The 13,495-nt window shown below is 41.7% G+C and overlaps 1 protein-coding gene across 4 annotated transcripts in view; it reads left to right on the forward strand.

Annotated features, from left to right (window-relative positions):
- The window catches only part of cntn3a.1 (contactin 3a, tandem duplicate 1), a 104,446-nt gene that overhangs the window by 39,286 nt on the left and 51,665 nt on the right, over nt 1-13,495 (forward strand). For all 4 annotated transcript variants that reach the window (XM_035740686.2, XM_035740685.2, XM_035740682.2 and 1 more), the window contains one exon: nt 1,120-1,215. In XM_035740686.2, coding sequence (XP_035596579.1) covers nt 1,120-1,215 — 96 coding nt within the window. The remainder of the gene's footprint in view (nt 1-1,119; nt 1,216-13,495) is intronic.

Consider the following 13,495-nt stretch of genomic DNA (forward strand, 5'->3'; position numbering starts at 1 on the left):
AAACAGGCCTTTATAACAAAGTTATCCCATAGCCTTGAGGACATTCATTACTGTACCTGACCTCTTTATACTTTTAATAGATCAGTGGGCTCTGTAATACCCAATTTAAACTGCTTCCTAAAGCAGAACTAATCACTCATGGTATTCAAGACCTAGAATCGATCTAGAAGTGTTTCACATAAATCTTGCTTAGGTGGGGCACAGATGTCCCTGAAGCATCACACAGACATGGTGACATAATTCCCCAATATTATACAGACTTCTCAAATACATCTGTTAATTGAGTCAGTTTTCTCATTAAGTTCATGTATTCGTGGGGAAGTAGGTGTTACAGTACATTATTCTTCCTTCTATTTCCATTCTCTCTTGATTATGGCATTATTGGTTACTTTGGTTTGCTATTTTGCAGTATAGGCTCTTAGAAATCTACATGAGCAACAACAGCAGAGAAAAGACAGACGTGGATTGTTGTCCTATTTCCCGAGTAGGTTGTCAAGAAGTAAATGGTTGCCCTACACATGCTATTTCAATCTCATAGCCATTTAATTGTTGCTGGAACGTGTGCAATGAGGAAGGTAATGAATGAAACACAGAAAGTGATAACAATACATAGTTTCAATTAAAATCACTCATGTGTGACTTATACTTGAGGAAGGGCTTTCCGCATGCTGGAGGTGCTTGGGATTGAACAGTTCTGTAAGTACACCGGAAGAAATTATTGTCTCACAAAGTTGTCCAAAGGTGTCGGATACTGCCATTTAACCCAATGAGGTAGATGCTCAATATATTAGATAGGAACTAGAATAATAAATTATATTACATTAATATAATACTATAGTACAATTTGTGTCCCAAAAGCTGAAATTGTAGTCCTTAGAATAATCAATGACTCACGGTTAAAAGGGAGTGTTAGACAAAAATACATGACCTGTGTTTGGGGCTATATCATTTTGTATAATGTCAAGTCACTGCATGGTGTTCCACACTACCAATGATAGATTAACTACTATGTCAATATTTGGTTAGATAATGGTTATAATGGCTATTGCCATTGCTTCATAAATTCAGTAGAATACTGCTTGATCATTTTGGCCTATTCCTTTTGTCTCTCTGAAACAGACTTGGAGAATTTCAAGACACAGAGTCGAAGTCCAGTGAGGGTTCGTGAGGGCCAAGGAGTGGTCCTACTCTGTGGCCCACCACCCCACTCTGGAGGTAAGAAAGCCTTTGCGGAACACCTAATGACTGTGAAAGGACCAACTAAAAACGTGTTTATGTGGTACACTATTTCCATAAGTCATATGTAGGCCTACAATAAATAAATAAATATCATGGGTATTATTTGAATGCTGGTGGTAATGATGATCGGTTCTTGTTCGGCAATGATCAAATAAAAATGTAATTTATCAGTGAACTGTAGTCTAGAGGGCATGCGCCAAAACCAGATTGGGCAAGTATGCTATTTATTGCAACAGTTTTTGTAACAAAACCATTGGTAGAAAAAAACTCTTGCTTTCTATTCGGTACATGGAAATGTAATGTTAAAAGTGCTTTGTATGTACACTACGTTATCACACACAACTTTTATCAACAAGTCAATTTGATGGAAACACAGCTCTGGTGGGAAAATGCACATATGCAGATTTTAGAATTGGATGGAAACTTAGACAAGCAACTAACCAGTCACGGAAGGGGGACTTGTAGAGAGAGATTGCAAAATCCAGGCACAGCTGCTCTCTTTGCTCTTCAAGTGTTTGCAGTGCCAGGGTCTCCAGTGCATCGGTGTACCTCACATATGCAGTGCCCAGGATGATGCGGCAAGCACACTTTTGGATGTGCTCAAGCTGGTTTGAGAGGGATTGGGATAATGAGCTATTCCAAGCTGTGAAGTCAGAAAAAGCACCATCTTCTTATTTTAGTATTTACAATCTATGCACTTCTGGATCAATCAATACATTTTCGGACTGAATACAATTTACATTTCATGTTCTGAGGTTTGTTATGGCCCTATTTTAACAGAATAAATGCATTCGTTATTTATTATGAAATATTTATACTATTGAAATATCAACGGTCAAAATGTCAGCCATGGCCATTCTAGTAATTATAGAATTCCGGCACACAGAGGGTTAACGATTAACTAGAAATAACTCAAGAAGGCTTCGGGATTTGAGTGTGGCCAAGACCCAAGATGCTATACAGAGTTAAAGAGAAATCACAGTGGCACATTTTTTTCAGAGCCTGTGCATTAGGGTCCTGCTTTGTCTGCACTCATGTCCCCTACTGCTCTCTGAGTGTCTATCTGGATGACTGTGTTCAGACCCAGACCTAATGCACCTGACCTCCTTTTCCTAATGGAACTAGACTTTTTAGATTTACTCAAGGATGTAATCCCTTGTTCTCCTGCACATCTGACAGAAATCAAGGTAGCAAGCTAGCTACACACATGGCTTGCAGATTTTGTCCTCTATAAAATCTTATATACAGTTGAAGTCGGACGTTTACATACACTTAGGTTGGAGTCATTAAAACTTGTTTTTCAACCACTCCACAAATTTCTTGTTAACAAACTATAGTTTTGTTAAGTCGGTTAGGACATCTACTTTGTGCATGACACAAGTAATTTTTCCAACAATTGTTTACAGACAGATTATTTCACTTATAATTCACTGTTTCACAATTCCAGTTGGTCAGAAGTTTACATACACTAAGTTGACTGTGCCTTTAAACAGCTTGGAAAATTCCAGAAAATTATGTCATGGCTTTAGAAGCTTCTGATAGGCTAATTGACATAATTTGAGTCAATTGGAGGTGTACCTGTGGATGTATTTCAAGGCCTACCTTCAAACTCAGTGCCTCTTTGCTTGACATCATGGGAAAAGCAAAATAAATCAGCCAAGACCTCAGAAAAAATGTATAGACCTCCACAAGTCTGGTTCATCCTTGGAAGCTATTTCAAATGCCTGAAAGTAACACGTTCATCTGTACAAACAATAGTACGCAAGTACACCATGGGACCACACAGCCGTCATACCGCTCTGGAAGGAGATGCGTTCTGTCTCCTTCCTGCGATGAACGTACTTTGGTGAGAAAAGTGCAAATCAATCCCAGAACAACAGCAATGGACCTTGTGAAGATGCTGGAGGAAACCGGTACAAAAGTATATTTATCCACAGTAAAAACTATTCCTATATCAACATAATCTTAAATGTCGCTCAGCAAGGAAGAAGCCACTGCTCCAAAACTGCCTGTCTCGCCCTGACCATAGTTTGCTTTGTATGTTTCTATGTTTTGTTTGGTCAGGGTGTGATCTGAGTAGGCATTCTATGTTGGATGTCTAGTTTGTCTGTTTCTGTGTTTGGCCTGATATGGTTCTCAATCAGAGGCAGGTGTTAGTTGTTGTCTCTGATTGGGAACCATATTTAGGTAGCCTGTTTTGTCATTGTGGGTTGTGGGTGATTGTCTATGTGCAGTGTTTGTGTCAGCACATTTCGTATATAGCTTCACGGTCGTTGTTCATTTAAAGTTTTGACCAGTTTACTTTGTTTTCGTCATCCATTAAAATGATGCATTCACACCACGCTGCGCTTTGGTGCACTTCTTACGAAGATCGTGACACTGCCATAAAAAAGCCAGAATACGGTTTGCAACTGCACATGGGGACAAAGATCATACTTTTTGGAGAAACATCCTCTGGTCTGATGAAACAGAAATAGAACTGTTTAGCCATAATGGCCATTGTTATGTTTGGAGGAAAAAAGGGGAGGCTTGCAAGCCGAAGACCACCATCCCAACCGTGAAGCACGGGGTGGCAGTATCATGTATTGGGGGTGCTTTGCTGCAGGAGGGACTGGTGAACTTCACAAAATAGATGGGATCATGTGGAAGGACAATTAGGTGGAAGCAGGAGTACACCTTGCGACTGTGTCAGCGTGCACTGCCACAAGAGTCACTAGTGCACAGCAAGGACACTCCTGTCGGCCAAACCATCCCCTAACCCGGACGACGCTTGGTCAATTGTGCGCCACCCCATGGGTCTCTGTAGCGACAGAGCCTGGACTCAAACCCAGAATCTCTTGTGGCAGAGCTAGCACTGTGATGCAGTGCCTTAGACCACTGCACCACTCGGGAAGCATTCAAAGAAAATAACCCCTACCTATTAAGAAAGTATACCAGTTTCATTTGAGGACCAGGATGTTGACAGCTGTTGGTATTGCCCTCAGGTAGCCTGTTTCTGGTCTCAAGTTCAGAAATGGCTGAAAATGCATAACATTGATCTAAAGTTGACCCTAGAACTAGAACTGTTGGGAGATCTGGAGAGACCGGGTCAGTCAATTACTAATATACTAATACTCTTAGTAAATGTATTTATCTTCATCTCGCAATCTGTGGATTCATTTTGATTAGATACAGTGGTTGCTCCACTAAAAGTTTTGTGATTATGCTGCGGGACTTAGAGGTAATTTGGTTTAGTACGGTACCCTGCGTCACCACTTCATTGCTTCTTTCGGTTATTGGCCGAACGCTCTAACTAACTATGCTACCTGCTTTCATTAATAAAATCATTATAAAAAAACTGTTAGGTTATAATTATCATAGTAAGAACTCGACGGACACTATGAAAGCTTAAACCAAGTTAATTCGCCCATTGGGTCAATACAGCTGCATCAGACAGACATTTTTCACACAAGCACTGATATTTAACCCCTTCTCCTAGGCTGTCTCCTCCTACCATCTGAACAGCCAATGCATCGCTGTTGCTAGACAGAACCTTAGTGACATCTGTTCTTCCTCACTTCATCTGACCTGACCTCTACTCCAAAGTGCTCACTCCTCCCAAACTCAAGGCTGTCATGTTGATTGGTACCAGACTCTCTTCTCCTCCCAGAGGATCCCTCCCATAGGATCCTTGATGGCTAACAATAACATATCCTGACATGATGTAAACGTTATACATTACCCTCTCTTCCTCAGTGACATGAATAAGTATATTTCATATTCTCAGAACCCGACAGTCCACCCTCTTGAACAATAGTTTCCTACTGTTCAACGTACATAATCTTGGAAATTACTTATAAATGAACAAACAATGATAACAACACGTGAACAAAAGATAAAACATGATTAACATTCACAGTGAGGTTTACAACCTCAGAGACGTATGGCCTCGGTCCTATAATCACACCATGAACACTCTTATTTCCATTTTTCATAGAACACTGATAATAACGTGTCCAGTGGATCTGTTGCCTTCTCCCAGTTCAACGTTCTCTTTCTGGTCCCTAAGAGGGTTATATCACACGACTTGGAAAGCAAAAATAAACACAAGACATAACGGCATTAATGTGTTAAGATATGCACAATGCATGAAAACCCTCATTTTGATAACATGACAATTCCCACTCTCTCTTCGCCCGACTATGCCTTCGAGATACGTTTCTGCTGAGTTTGGCAAAAATTAAAGCCATAAAAATCCTTCTCATCCTTCTGCCCAGTCTTCTCCGTCAGACCACAGGATCCAAGAGGTGTTCCCAAGCCATGACATTCTCACTTTGCTCCCCATCACCATCTTTGCCACCTGATGGGCATGTAACCTGATAGTCATGTCACCTGATAGGCAAGTGCGTATCCCTAATCAAGCTCACCCATTATGCAGCTGGACCTCACTTCACGTGAGAACTGTGAACCCACCGAGTAGAGACATGGCAATCTTTATCGCTGCAGGTGCTATAAGGAGTACTGTGTGTGGACCAGACCAGTGTTGTCCCAATAACCCCACCTGGTGTATCTTGATGTACACTCAATTTCCAGATTCTTACCTTGTCAGCCCGTGCACTCGGTTATCTCCTGCTCCTCATCTGCTGCTTTCACCTGAGGATATTCATTGGTTCATGGGTCATTTCCTGACAGCATAGATTCCCCCTTTATGCCCAAATCACTAATTTGTGACATTTGAATAACAGCCCCCGGTACCCCCATTGGTCTCCCAGTTACCAGCTACCAAGCCATGAGGCATGAGTCCTCATAAACGGATATCCCAACAATGCTACTAAAGTAACCCCTGCTACTACTGACACTGCATATGACGCATACCTCAAACTCCCTCATTTGCGCCATATCCAATTCCATGCTGTTACCATAGCCTCCTTTAATTACTGTCCCTACAGTGACTGCAGTGAGTAAATACTGCATGGAGTCTGTCAAGTGTTCACCGGCTGTTAGAAATCGGGAAAGAGATTAATGGGTTGGAAAAATATCCAACCTAACAAAACTCTGAGTCTCAGGTTTCTTGAAAGTCTACCATAGTGTCTGAAATGCCAACACTATCGCTTCTACTCTCACCATGATCTGGGTATGTGTAACGTTCAATTTAACATAATAGTCCCTATATTGTGCACAGTTAGCTGTCCTCCCTCTCTTATGAGCTATTTCCGGTCGGAAGTTTACATACACCTTAGCCAACTACATTTTTACTCAGTTTTTTTTAACAATTCCTGACATTTAATCCTAGTATAAATTCCCTGTAATAGGTCAGATAGGATCACCGCTTTATTTTAAGAATGTGAAATGTCAGAATATAAGTAGAGAGAATGATTTATTTCAGCTTTGATTTCTTTCATCACATTCGAAGTGGGTCAGAAGTGTACATACACTCAATTAGTATTTGATAGCATTGCCTTTACATTGTTTAACTTGGGTCAAACGTTTCGGGTAGCCTTCCACAAGCTTCCCACAATAAGTTGGGTGAATTTTGGCCCATTCCTCCTGACAGAGCTGGTGTAACTGAGTCAGGTTTGTACACCTCCTTGCTTGCACACTCTTTTTCAGTTCTGCCCACAAATTGTCTATAGGAGTGAGGTCAGGGCTTTGTGATGGCCACTCCAATACCTTGACTTTGTTGTCCTTAAGCCATTTTGCCACAACTTTGGAAATATGCTTGGGGACATTGTTTATTTGGAAGACCCATTTGCGACCAAGCTTTAACTTCCTGACTGATGTCTTGAGATGTTGCTTCAATATATCCACCTAATTGTCCTATTCATGATGCCGTCTATTTTGTGAAGTGCACCAGTTCCTCCTGCAGCAAAGCACCCCCACAACATGATGCTGCCACCCCCGTGCTTCACGGTTGGGATGGTGTTCTTCGGCTTGCAAGCCTCCCCCTTTTTCCTTCCAACATATCGATGGTCATTATGGCCAAATAGTTGTAGTCTTGTTTCATCAGAACAGAGGACGTTTCTTCAAAAAGTAGCTTAGATGAAATAAGGTGCCCAGAGTAAACTGCCTGCAACTCTGTCCCAGATGCTAATGTATGCATATTATTAGTAGTATTGGATAGAAAACACTCTGGATAGAAAACAAACTGTTTGCATGATGTCTGTGGGTATAACAGAACTCATATGGCAGGTGAAACCTGAGACAAATCCAAACAAGAAGTGGGAAATCTGAGGTTTGTAGTTTCATTTAAGTGATTGCCTATCCAATATGCTGTGTCTATGGGGCCAAATTGCACTTCCCAAGGCTTCCAGCAGATGTCAAAAGTTGTTTGAGGCGTCTATTGTGGAAGGGTGTCGAATAAGAGCTGTTTCAAAAAGTGGACTAGGCTGAGGCCAATCAGTTGTTTACTGCGCGGTCACACGGGCGCGCCGTCCCTTTTTCCTCTGTAATGAATACGCTATTGTCCTGTTGGAATATTATTGAAGATGTATTATATAAAGACCCTAAGGAGTGATTTTAAACATCGTTTGACATGTTTCTACAAACTGTAATGGAACTATTTAGACTTTTCGTCTGGATTTTGCGCTCGCGCATTGTGTCTTTGAACGAGTGAACAAAATGGAGGTATTTGGACATAAGTATGGATGTAATCGAACAAAACAAACATTTAACATTCAACATTCAACATTATTACGTCGTTCTTCGTTTGTCGAAAGAAAGTCGGACCGAAATGCAGCGTGGTGGTTACTCATGACTTTAATGAAAAAAAGCGACACATGAAATAACTATACAAATACAAAACAACAAACGGAACGTGAAACCTAATTACAGCCTATCTGGTGAAACTACACAGAGACAGGAACAATCACCCACAAAATACACAGTGAAACCCAGGCTACCTAAATACTGTTCCCCATCAGAGACAACAAGAATCACCTGACTCTGATTGAGAACCGCCTCAGGCAGCCAAGCCTATACTAGACACACCCCTAATCAACCACAATCCCAATGCCTACAAAAACCCCAATACAATAAACCCATGTCACACCCTGGCCTGAACAAATAATTAAAGAAAACAGAAGATACTAAGACCAAGGCGTGACACATTTATTGTGGAAGTGGGAATCCTGGGAGTGCATTCCGACTAAGATCAGCAAAGCTAAGTGAAGATTTATAATGCTATTTATGACTTTTGTTGACTCTACAGTTTGGCGGGTAACTGTATGGCTTGCTTTTGTGGCTGAACCTGTTCTCAGATTATTGAATATTGTGCTTTTGCCTTAAAGCTTTTTTTAAATCTGACACAGCGGTTGCATTAAGAACAAGTTTATCTTTAATTCTATGTAAAACATGTAAAACATATAGCTTTCATCAAGGTTTATGATGAGTATTTCTGTTATTTCATGTGGCTCTCTGCAATTTCTCCGGATGTTTTCTGAATATGGCGCCAATGTAAACTGAGGTTTTTGGATATAAATATGAACTTGATCGAACAAAACATACATATATTGAGTCCTGGGAGATGATGAAGATCGTCAAAGGTTAGTGATTAATTTTATCTATATTTCTGCTTTTTGTGACACCTCTCTTTGGTTGGAAAATGGCTGAATGCTTTCTGTGACTAGTTGCTGACCTAACATAATGATTTTCTGCTTTAGCCGAAAAGCCTTTATAAAATCGGACACTGTGGTTGGATTAACGAGAAGTGTATCTTTTAAAATGGTGTAAAATATTTGAATGGTTGAGGAATTTAAACTATGAGATTTCTGTTTTGAATTTGGCACCCAGCAATTTCACTGGCTGTTGGCGAGGTGGGATGCTAGCGTCCCGAACGATCCCAGAGAGATTAACAATTAATTTGTGGAGTGGTTTAAAAACTAGTTTTAATGACTCCAACCAAAGTGTATGTAAACTTCCGACTTCAACTTGACATAGTCTCTGGGAATGATACCATTCTACCACCACAACCTTAATTTATGAGCCCCCACAGATCTCCACCGCAGTCATATTCCATCCCACTGAACAGCCCAATGTAAACATTCTGTCTCAACCCCAGGCCTCATGTGTACCTCGCCTCCTGCTACAGATACATTTACCCATATCATTCCATCTAACCCATAACACAATAGTCACTACTCCTAACTCTCTCCTACAGGTATAAACATACTACAACATTCCCAAATCAATTAGTCAACATACATCAGTCTCTCCTCTTGAACAATGATCACTCTTATGTTCCACGAAACCTAAAAACATATTGACTTGAAAAGGAAAGAGGAAAAAAAGTACATGTTTAATCATTTCACACCACCCTTGATGCGACTAAAACTGGTGACAGAACCATCCTTCCTCGTCGTTCTATACCCATGTGATGTTGGTCTCCCTGCCGTCTGCTTCATTTTCATCATTGGTTGTTAACGCAAAACACAGACTGAGCCTTGTTTACAATTTAATTGTACCGTATCATCCAACAATTGATGCGATATAACATAACAATTCTGATGACATGGTAAAACAAAAGAAAGCAAAAAAAACTTCATGGTTGACCCAAGCTATCATCCATTGAGTTCTCTAATAACCTCCCTGTCGGAGGACACTTAAAGATAAGGTTTCTAGAGCCCCCCTAGGCCTAATACATTTGAGCAGTGCCTCCACCCATCACCGTTTGAAAGCAACTCTCTCTCGCTGTATCCAAATCATTACTACAACATTTAATACATTATCCAACCCAAATTCAGTCCTTAGTACTTTACTTTCAGTATGACTCGAATTCAAGCTTCTCAACCTAACACACACCATCTCGGTTACAATGTACATTTATAAAGGAAACCTTTTATTGCTGGTAATAACTCTTCTCATTACAGCCCTTCTTTGTCCCTGTTTTCCTGTCGTGAGTGGCCTGGAAATGAAAGATCGGTATCTCAATGCATACTTAGTCTAAATTGTTTGCAGTGTGTAGACCCCCCTTTCTCCCGGCACTTATCATTCTAGCCTGTCTTCTTCAGATAGCATTACAGTTCATCTTCCCAACGTCACATGTAAACTCTTGCCTGTCACATTTGATGGCCCTTGATAATGTCCCGATTTTCAATATACAAATAGGAACATGAGAGAAATGTGTATGTTCTCTCTCCACGCTCACTCCACATGCATGGTCTCAGGACTCAGGTACCCAGGTTAATGGCTCGGACTCGGATAGGAGTGTTAAAAGTCACTGTCGCGGGGGATCACGTGACCCTTGAACGAGATGGCCGCGTGAACTAAGAGCTCCGCACAAGTAGTTTCCAATTCCTAATCTTACCTCCACTTCAAGTTTAAACTCCTTTAGCTTTAGTAAAAAAGTCATGGCGGCTACAAAAGGCGACACTACAGGTGACATTTTTACCCGGACTCGAGCATTAGCGACGGAAAACGCCTCCAAGAAGAAGCTAGCTTCAGAAAAAGCTAGCGCCATTAACCAGGAGCAAGAAGACCCGGTGTCCCCGTACCCCCCCGAGGCCCAACGAATGCCAACCTCACACTCTGTCGAAGACATCCTTTCTGAGTTGAGATCCCACGTACAGAACTCAACATTAAATTAGATGCCATTAACTCTCTGCTGAGTGCGATAGGGGGCATGTTGACAATCCTGGAAAACGCTTTGCCTGACATCAAGAACAAGATGTCCAGGCGCCCCGCGTTTATGGTTGAGGCAGAGGGGTGAATCCTATCCATGGAAAACTTGACAGATGCCATGGAAACAATAGCATATGCTAAAATAGAGCATCTGGAAGAGAAAACGGAGAACCTGGAAAACAGGGGGCGAAGGAATAATTGTGTTCTATTAAATCTGGGCGAAAAAGAAGAGGGAAACATGCCACTGATCCGCTACCTGCAAGACAAACTTCCAGAGTGGCTCCACATGTCCACCGACAGGCCCATAGAACTCGAGAGAGCTCACCGAGCACTGAGCCCCCCACCAGCAGCCAGACAACCACCGCGCCCAATCACCATACGTTTCCTGAGATTCACCGACAAGGAACGTCCCACAGGTGGTCGAAAATCAACACCATCACAGTGGGGAAACGCCAAACTCACTCTACACCAGGAACTGTCAGCTGGAATACCCTGAATGCGCCGTGAGTTTGACGAGGTGAAGAAATACTCCATTGACCGAGGCATCTTCAGGGGATTCAAATACCCAAACGAGCTCAGGATTCTTCACCAAGGAGCCCTGCGACACTTCAAAACTCCCGAAGAGGCAAAATGTTTTTTGAAAGACAATCCTGGTCAATGAGAAATGGACCAATGACTAAATGTGATTAATGCTATTACTAAAGGAGGTAAGACAACATATAGCCAATATCCAAAGACCCACCCGCCCCGCTAAATGTCATTATAGCCGTCCAATCTCTGTTCCTTTAGCTGAGAGGGATTCAGCCTACTTTTATTTCCCACTTTTTGTTGTTATTACTATGTCCCTTGGGGGAGGTATATGTAGGCTGGGCTATTGATTTTATTTTCCCCCTCTTTTAATATGGTCTGGACGGGGGCTACGTTGTCATTTACTCAATGCAGTGGCGGAGAGGATGAGGCATTTCTTTGGTGGGGAGGGGGAGACGTTGTGCGTTGATAACTGTTCCCGTTTTTTTCCCCCGTTATTTTTTTCGGAACACAGAATTGAGACTGAGCGGGGAGGGGGGGCAATGCAAGGTCATACAATAAAACGGAAAAAGATACTGTGCTCTAAAAAAGGAAAAAGCAGACATCGCGCTATTACAAGAGACACACCTCTGTGATGCCGATCATGCCAAACTCCGCAGAGCTTGGGTGGGACAGGTGTATTTCTCATCTTTCAAATCAAACACTAGACGTACAGCCATACTTATCCATAAGAATGTTCCATTCATAATTGACAAAAACATATCTGATCCGGAAGGGAGATTTATTTTGATAACTGGGTCACTGTATGGTCAACCAATTACTATCTTAAATATACACGCCCCTAACACAGATACTCCTGCTTTCATGTCAAATATGATAACCCTGTTCAATGAGCATTGTGTTTCCTTTGGCGTGGTGGCCGGAGATTTTTATTGTACCCTGAACCCAACCCTAGACAAATCATCTCAAGTCACCACCACAAATCCTAGATCTGCAAAGATGTTGAACTCTCTTACTAAAGAGATGGGACTGATAGATATCTGGAGAGAGACTAATAGCTCATCTATGGACTATACATACTACTCTAATGTCCATAACACCTACTCCCATATAGATTACATTTTGATCCCAAAGAGTTTCATAATTTTAGCCACGTGTACAATCGGACCCATAGCACTTTTAGATCACGCCTTTGTCCACCTCCGCTTTGACCTCTGCAAACACATCCCGAGGTCAAAGAGCTGGAAATTCAACACCTCCATGTTATCAAATGAAGTGTTCCATACATTGGTAACTACATGGATAGACAACTACACACAAGACAACAAAGATTCAACTGTTTCTCCGGCCACAATGTGGGACGCTGCTAAAGCCACACTAAGAGGTCATCTAATTCCATATGCTTCCTCTAAGAAAAAAGCAATGGAAGCACACAGGCTAGATCTCGAAAGGGAGCTGGAATGCTGTGAAAAAGTACATAAATAATCCCCAGACTGCACCTCCTGGAGTCAACTTAAAGCAGCCAAAGCCCAACTGAATTTGGACTACATTCAGGAGATTTAAAAAATATTTGATTTACTAAACAGAAATACCATGAGTATAGCAATAGGCCTAGTAGATTGCTTGCTTATAATTTTTTCAAAGCAGTCAGAGTACAATCATGGCTATCCGAACAGCAGAGGACGAGGTCACATATGACCCAAAAAACATCAATTGAACTTTTCATGATTTTTACTGCAAACTATATACCTCTGAGAGAACACACAGAGGCAGAACTCCACTCTTTCCTAGAGGGAATCTCGCTACCTAAACTATCAGAGACCGACCAAGAAGATCTCAACTCCCACTTCACTTCTGAGGAGATCCTGGAGGTTATTACCTCCATGACACCTAATAAGTCCCCAGGCCCAGATGGATTCCCCAGAGAGTTCTACATAGCTTTTTGGCCCCAGCTCAACCCTATCTTCATGCCAATGCTGGAGGATTTTTGCCAAAACTGATTTCTCCCAGACTCAATGCACACAGCTCGCATTACAGTGTTGCTCAAAAAAGACAAGGACCCTCTATTCTGCTCGTCCTTCTGGCCCATAAGCTTGTTGGATTTCGACTACAAAATAATGACCAAATTGCTCGC

This window comes from Oncorhynchus keta, chromosome 28, assembly GCF_023373465.1.
Source record: "Oncorhynchus keta strain PuntledgeMale-10-30-2019 chromosome 28, Oket_V2, whole genome shotgun sequence".
In the NCBI taxonomy this organism is placed as follows: Eukaryota; Metazoa; Chordata; class Actinopteri; order Salmoniformes; family Salmonidae; genus Oncorhynchus; species Oncorhynchus keta.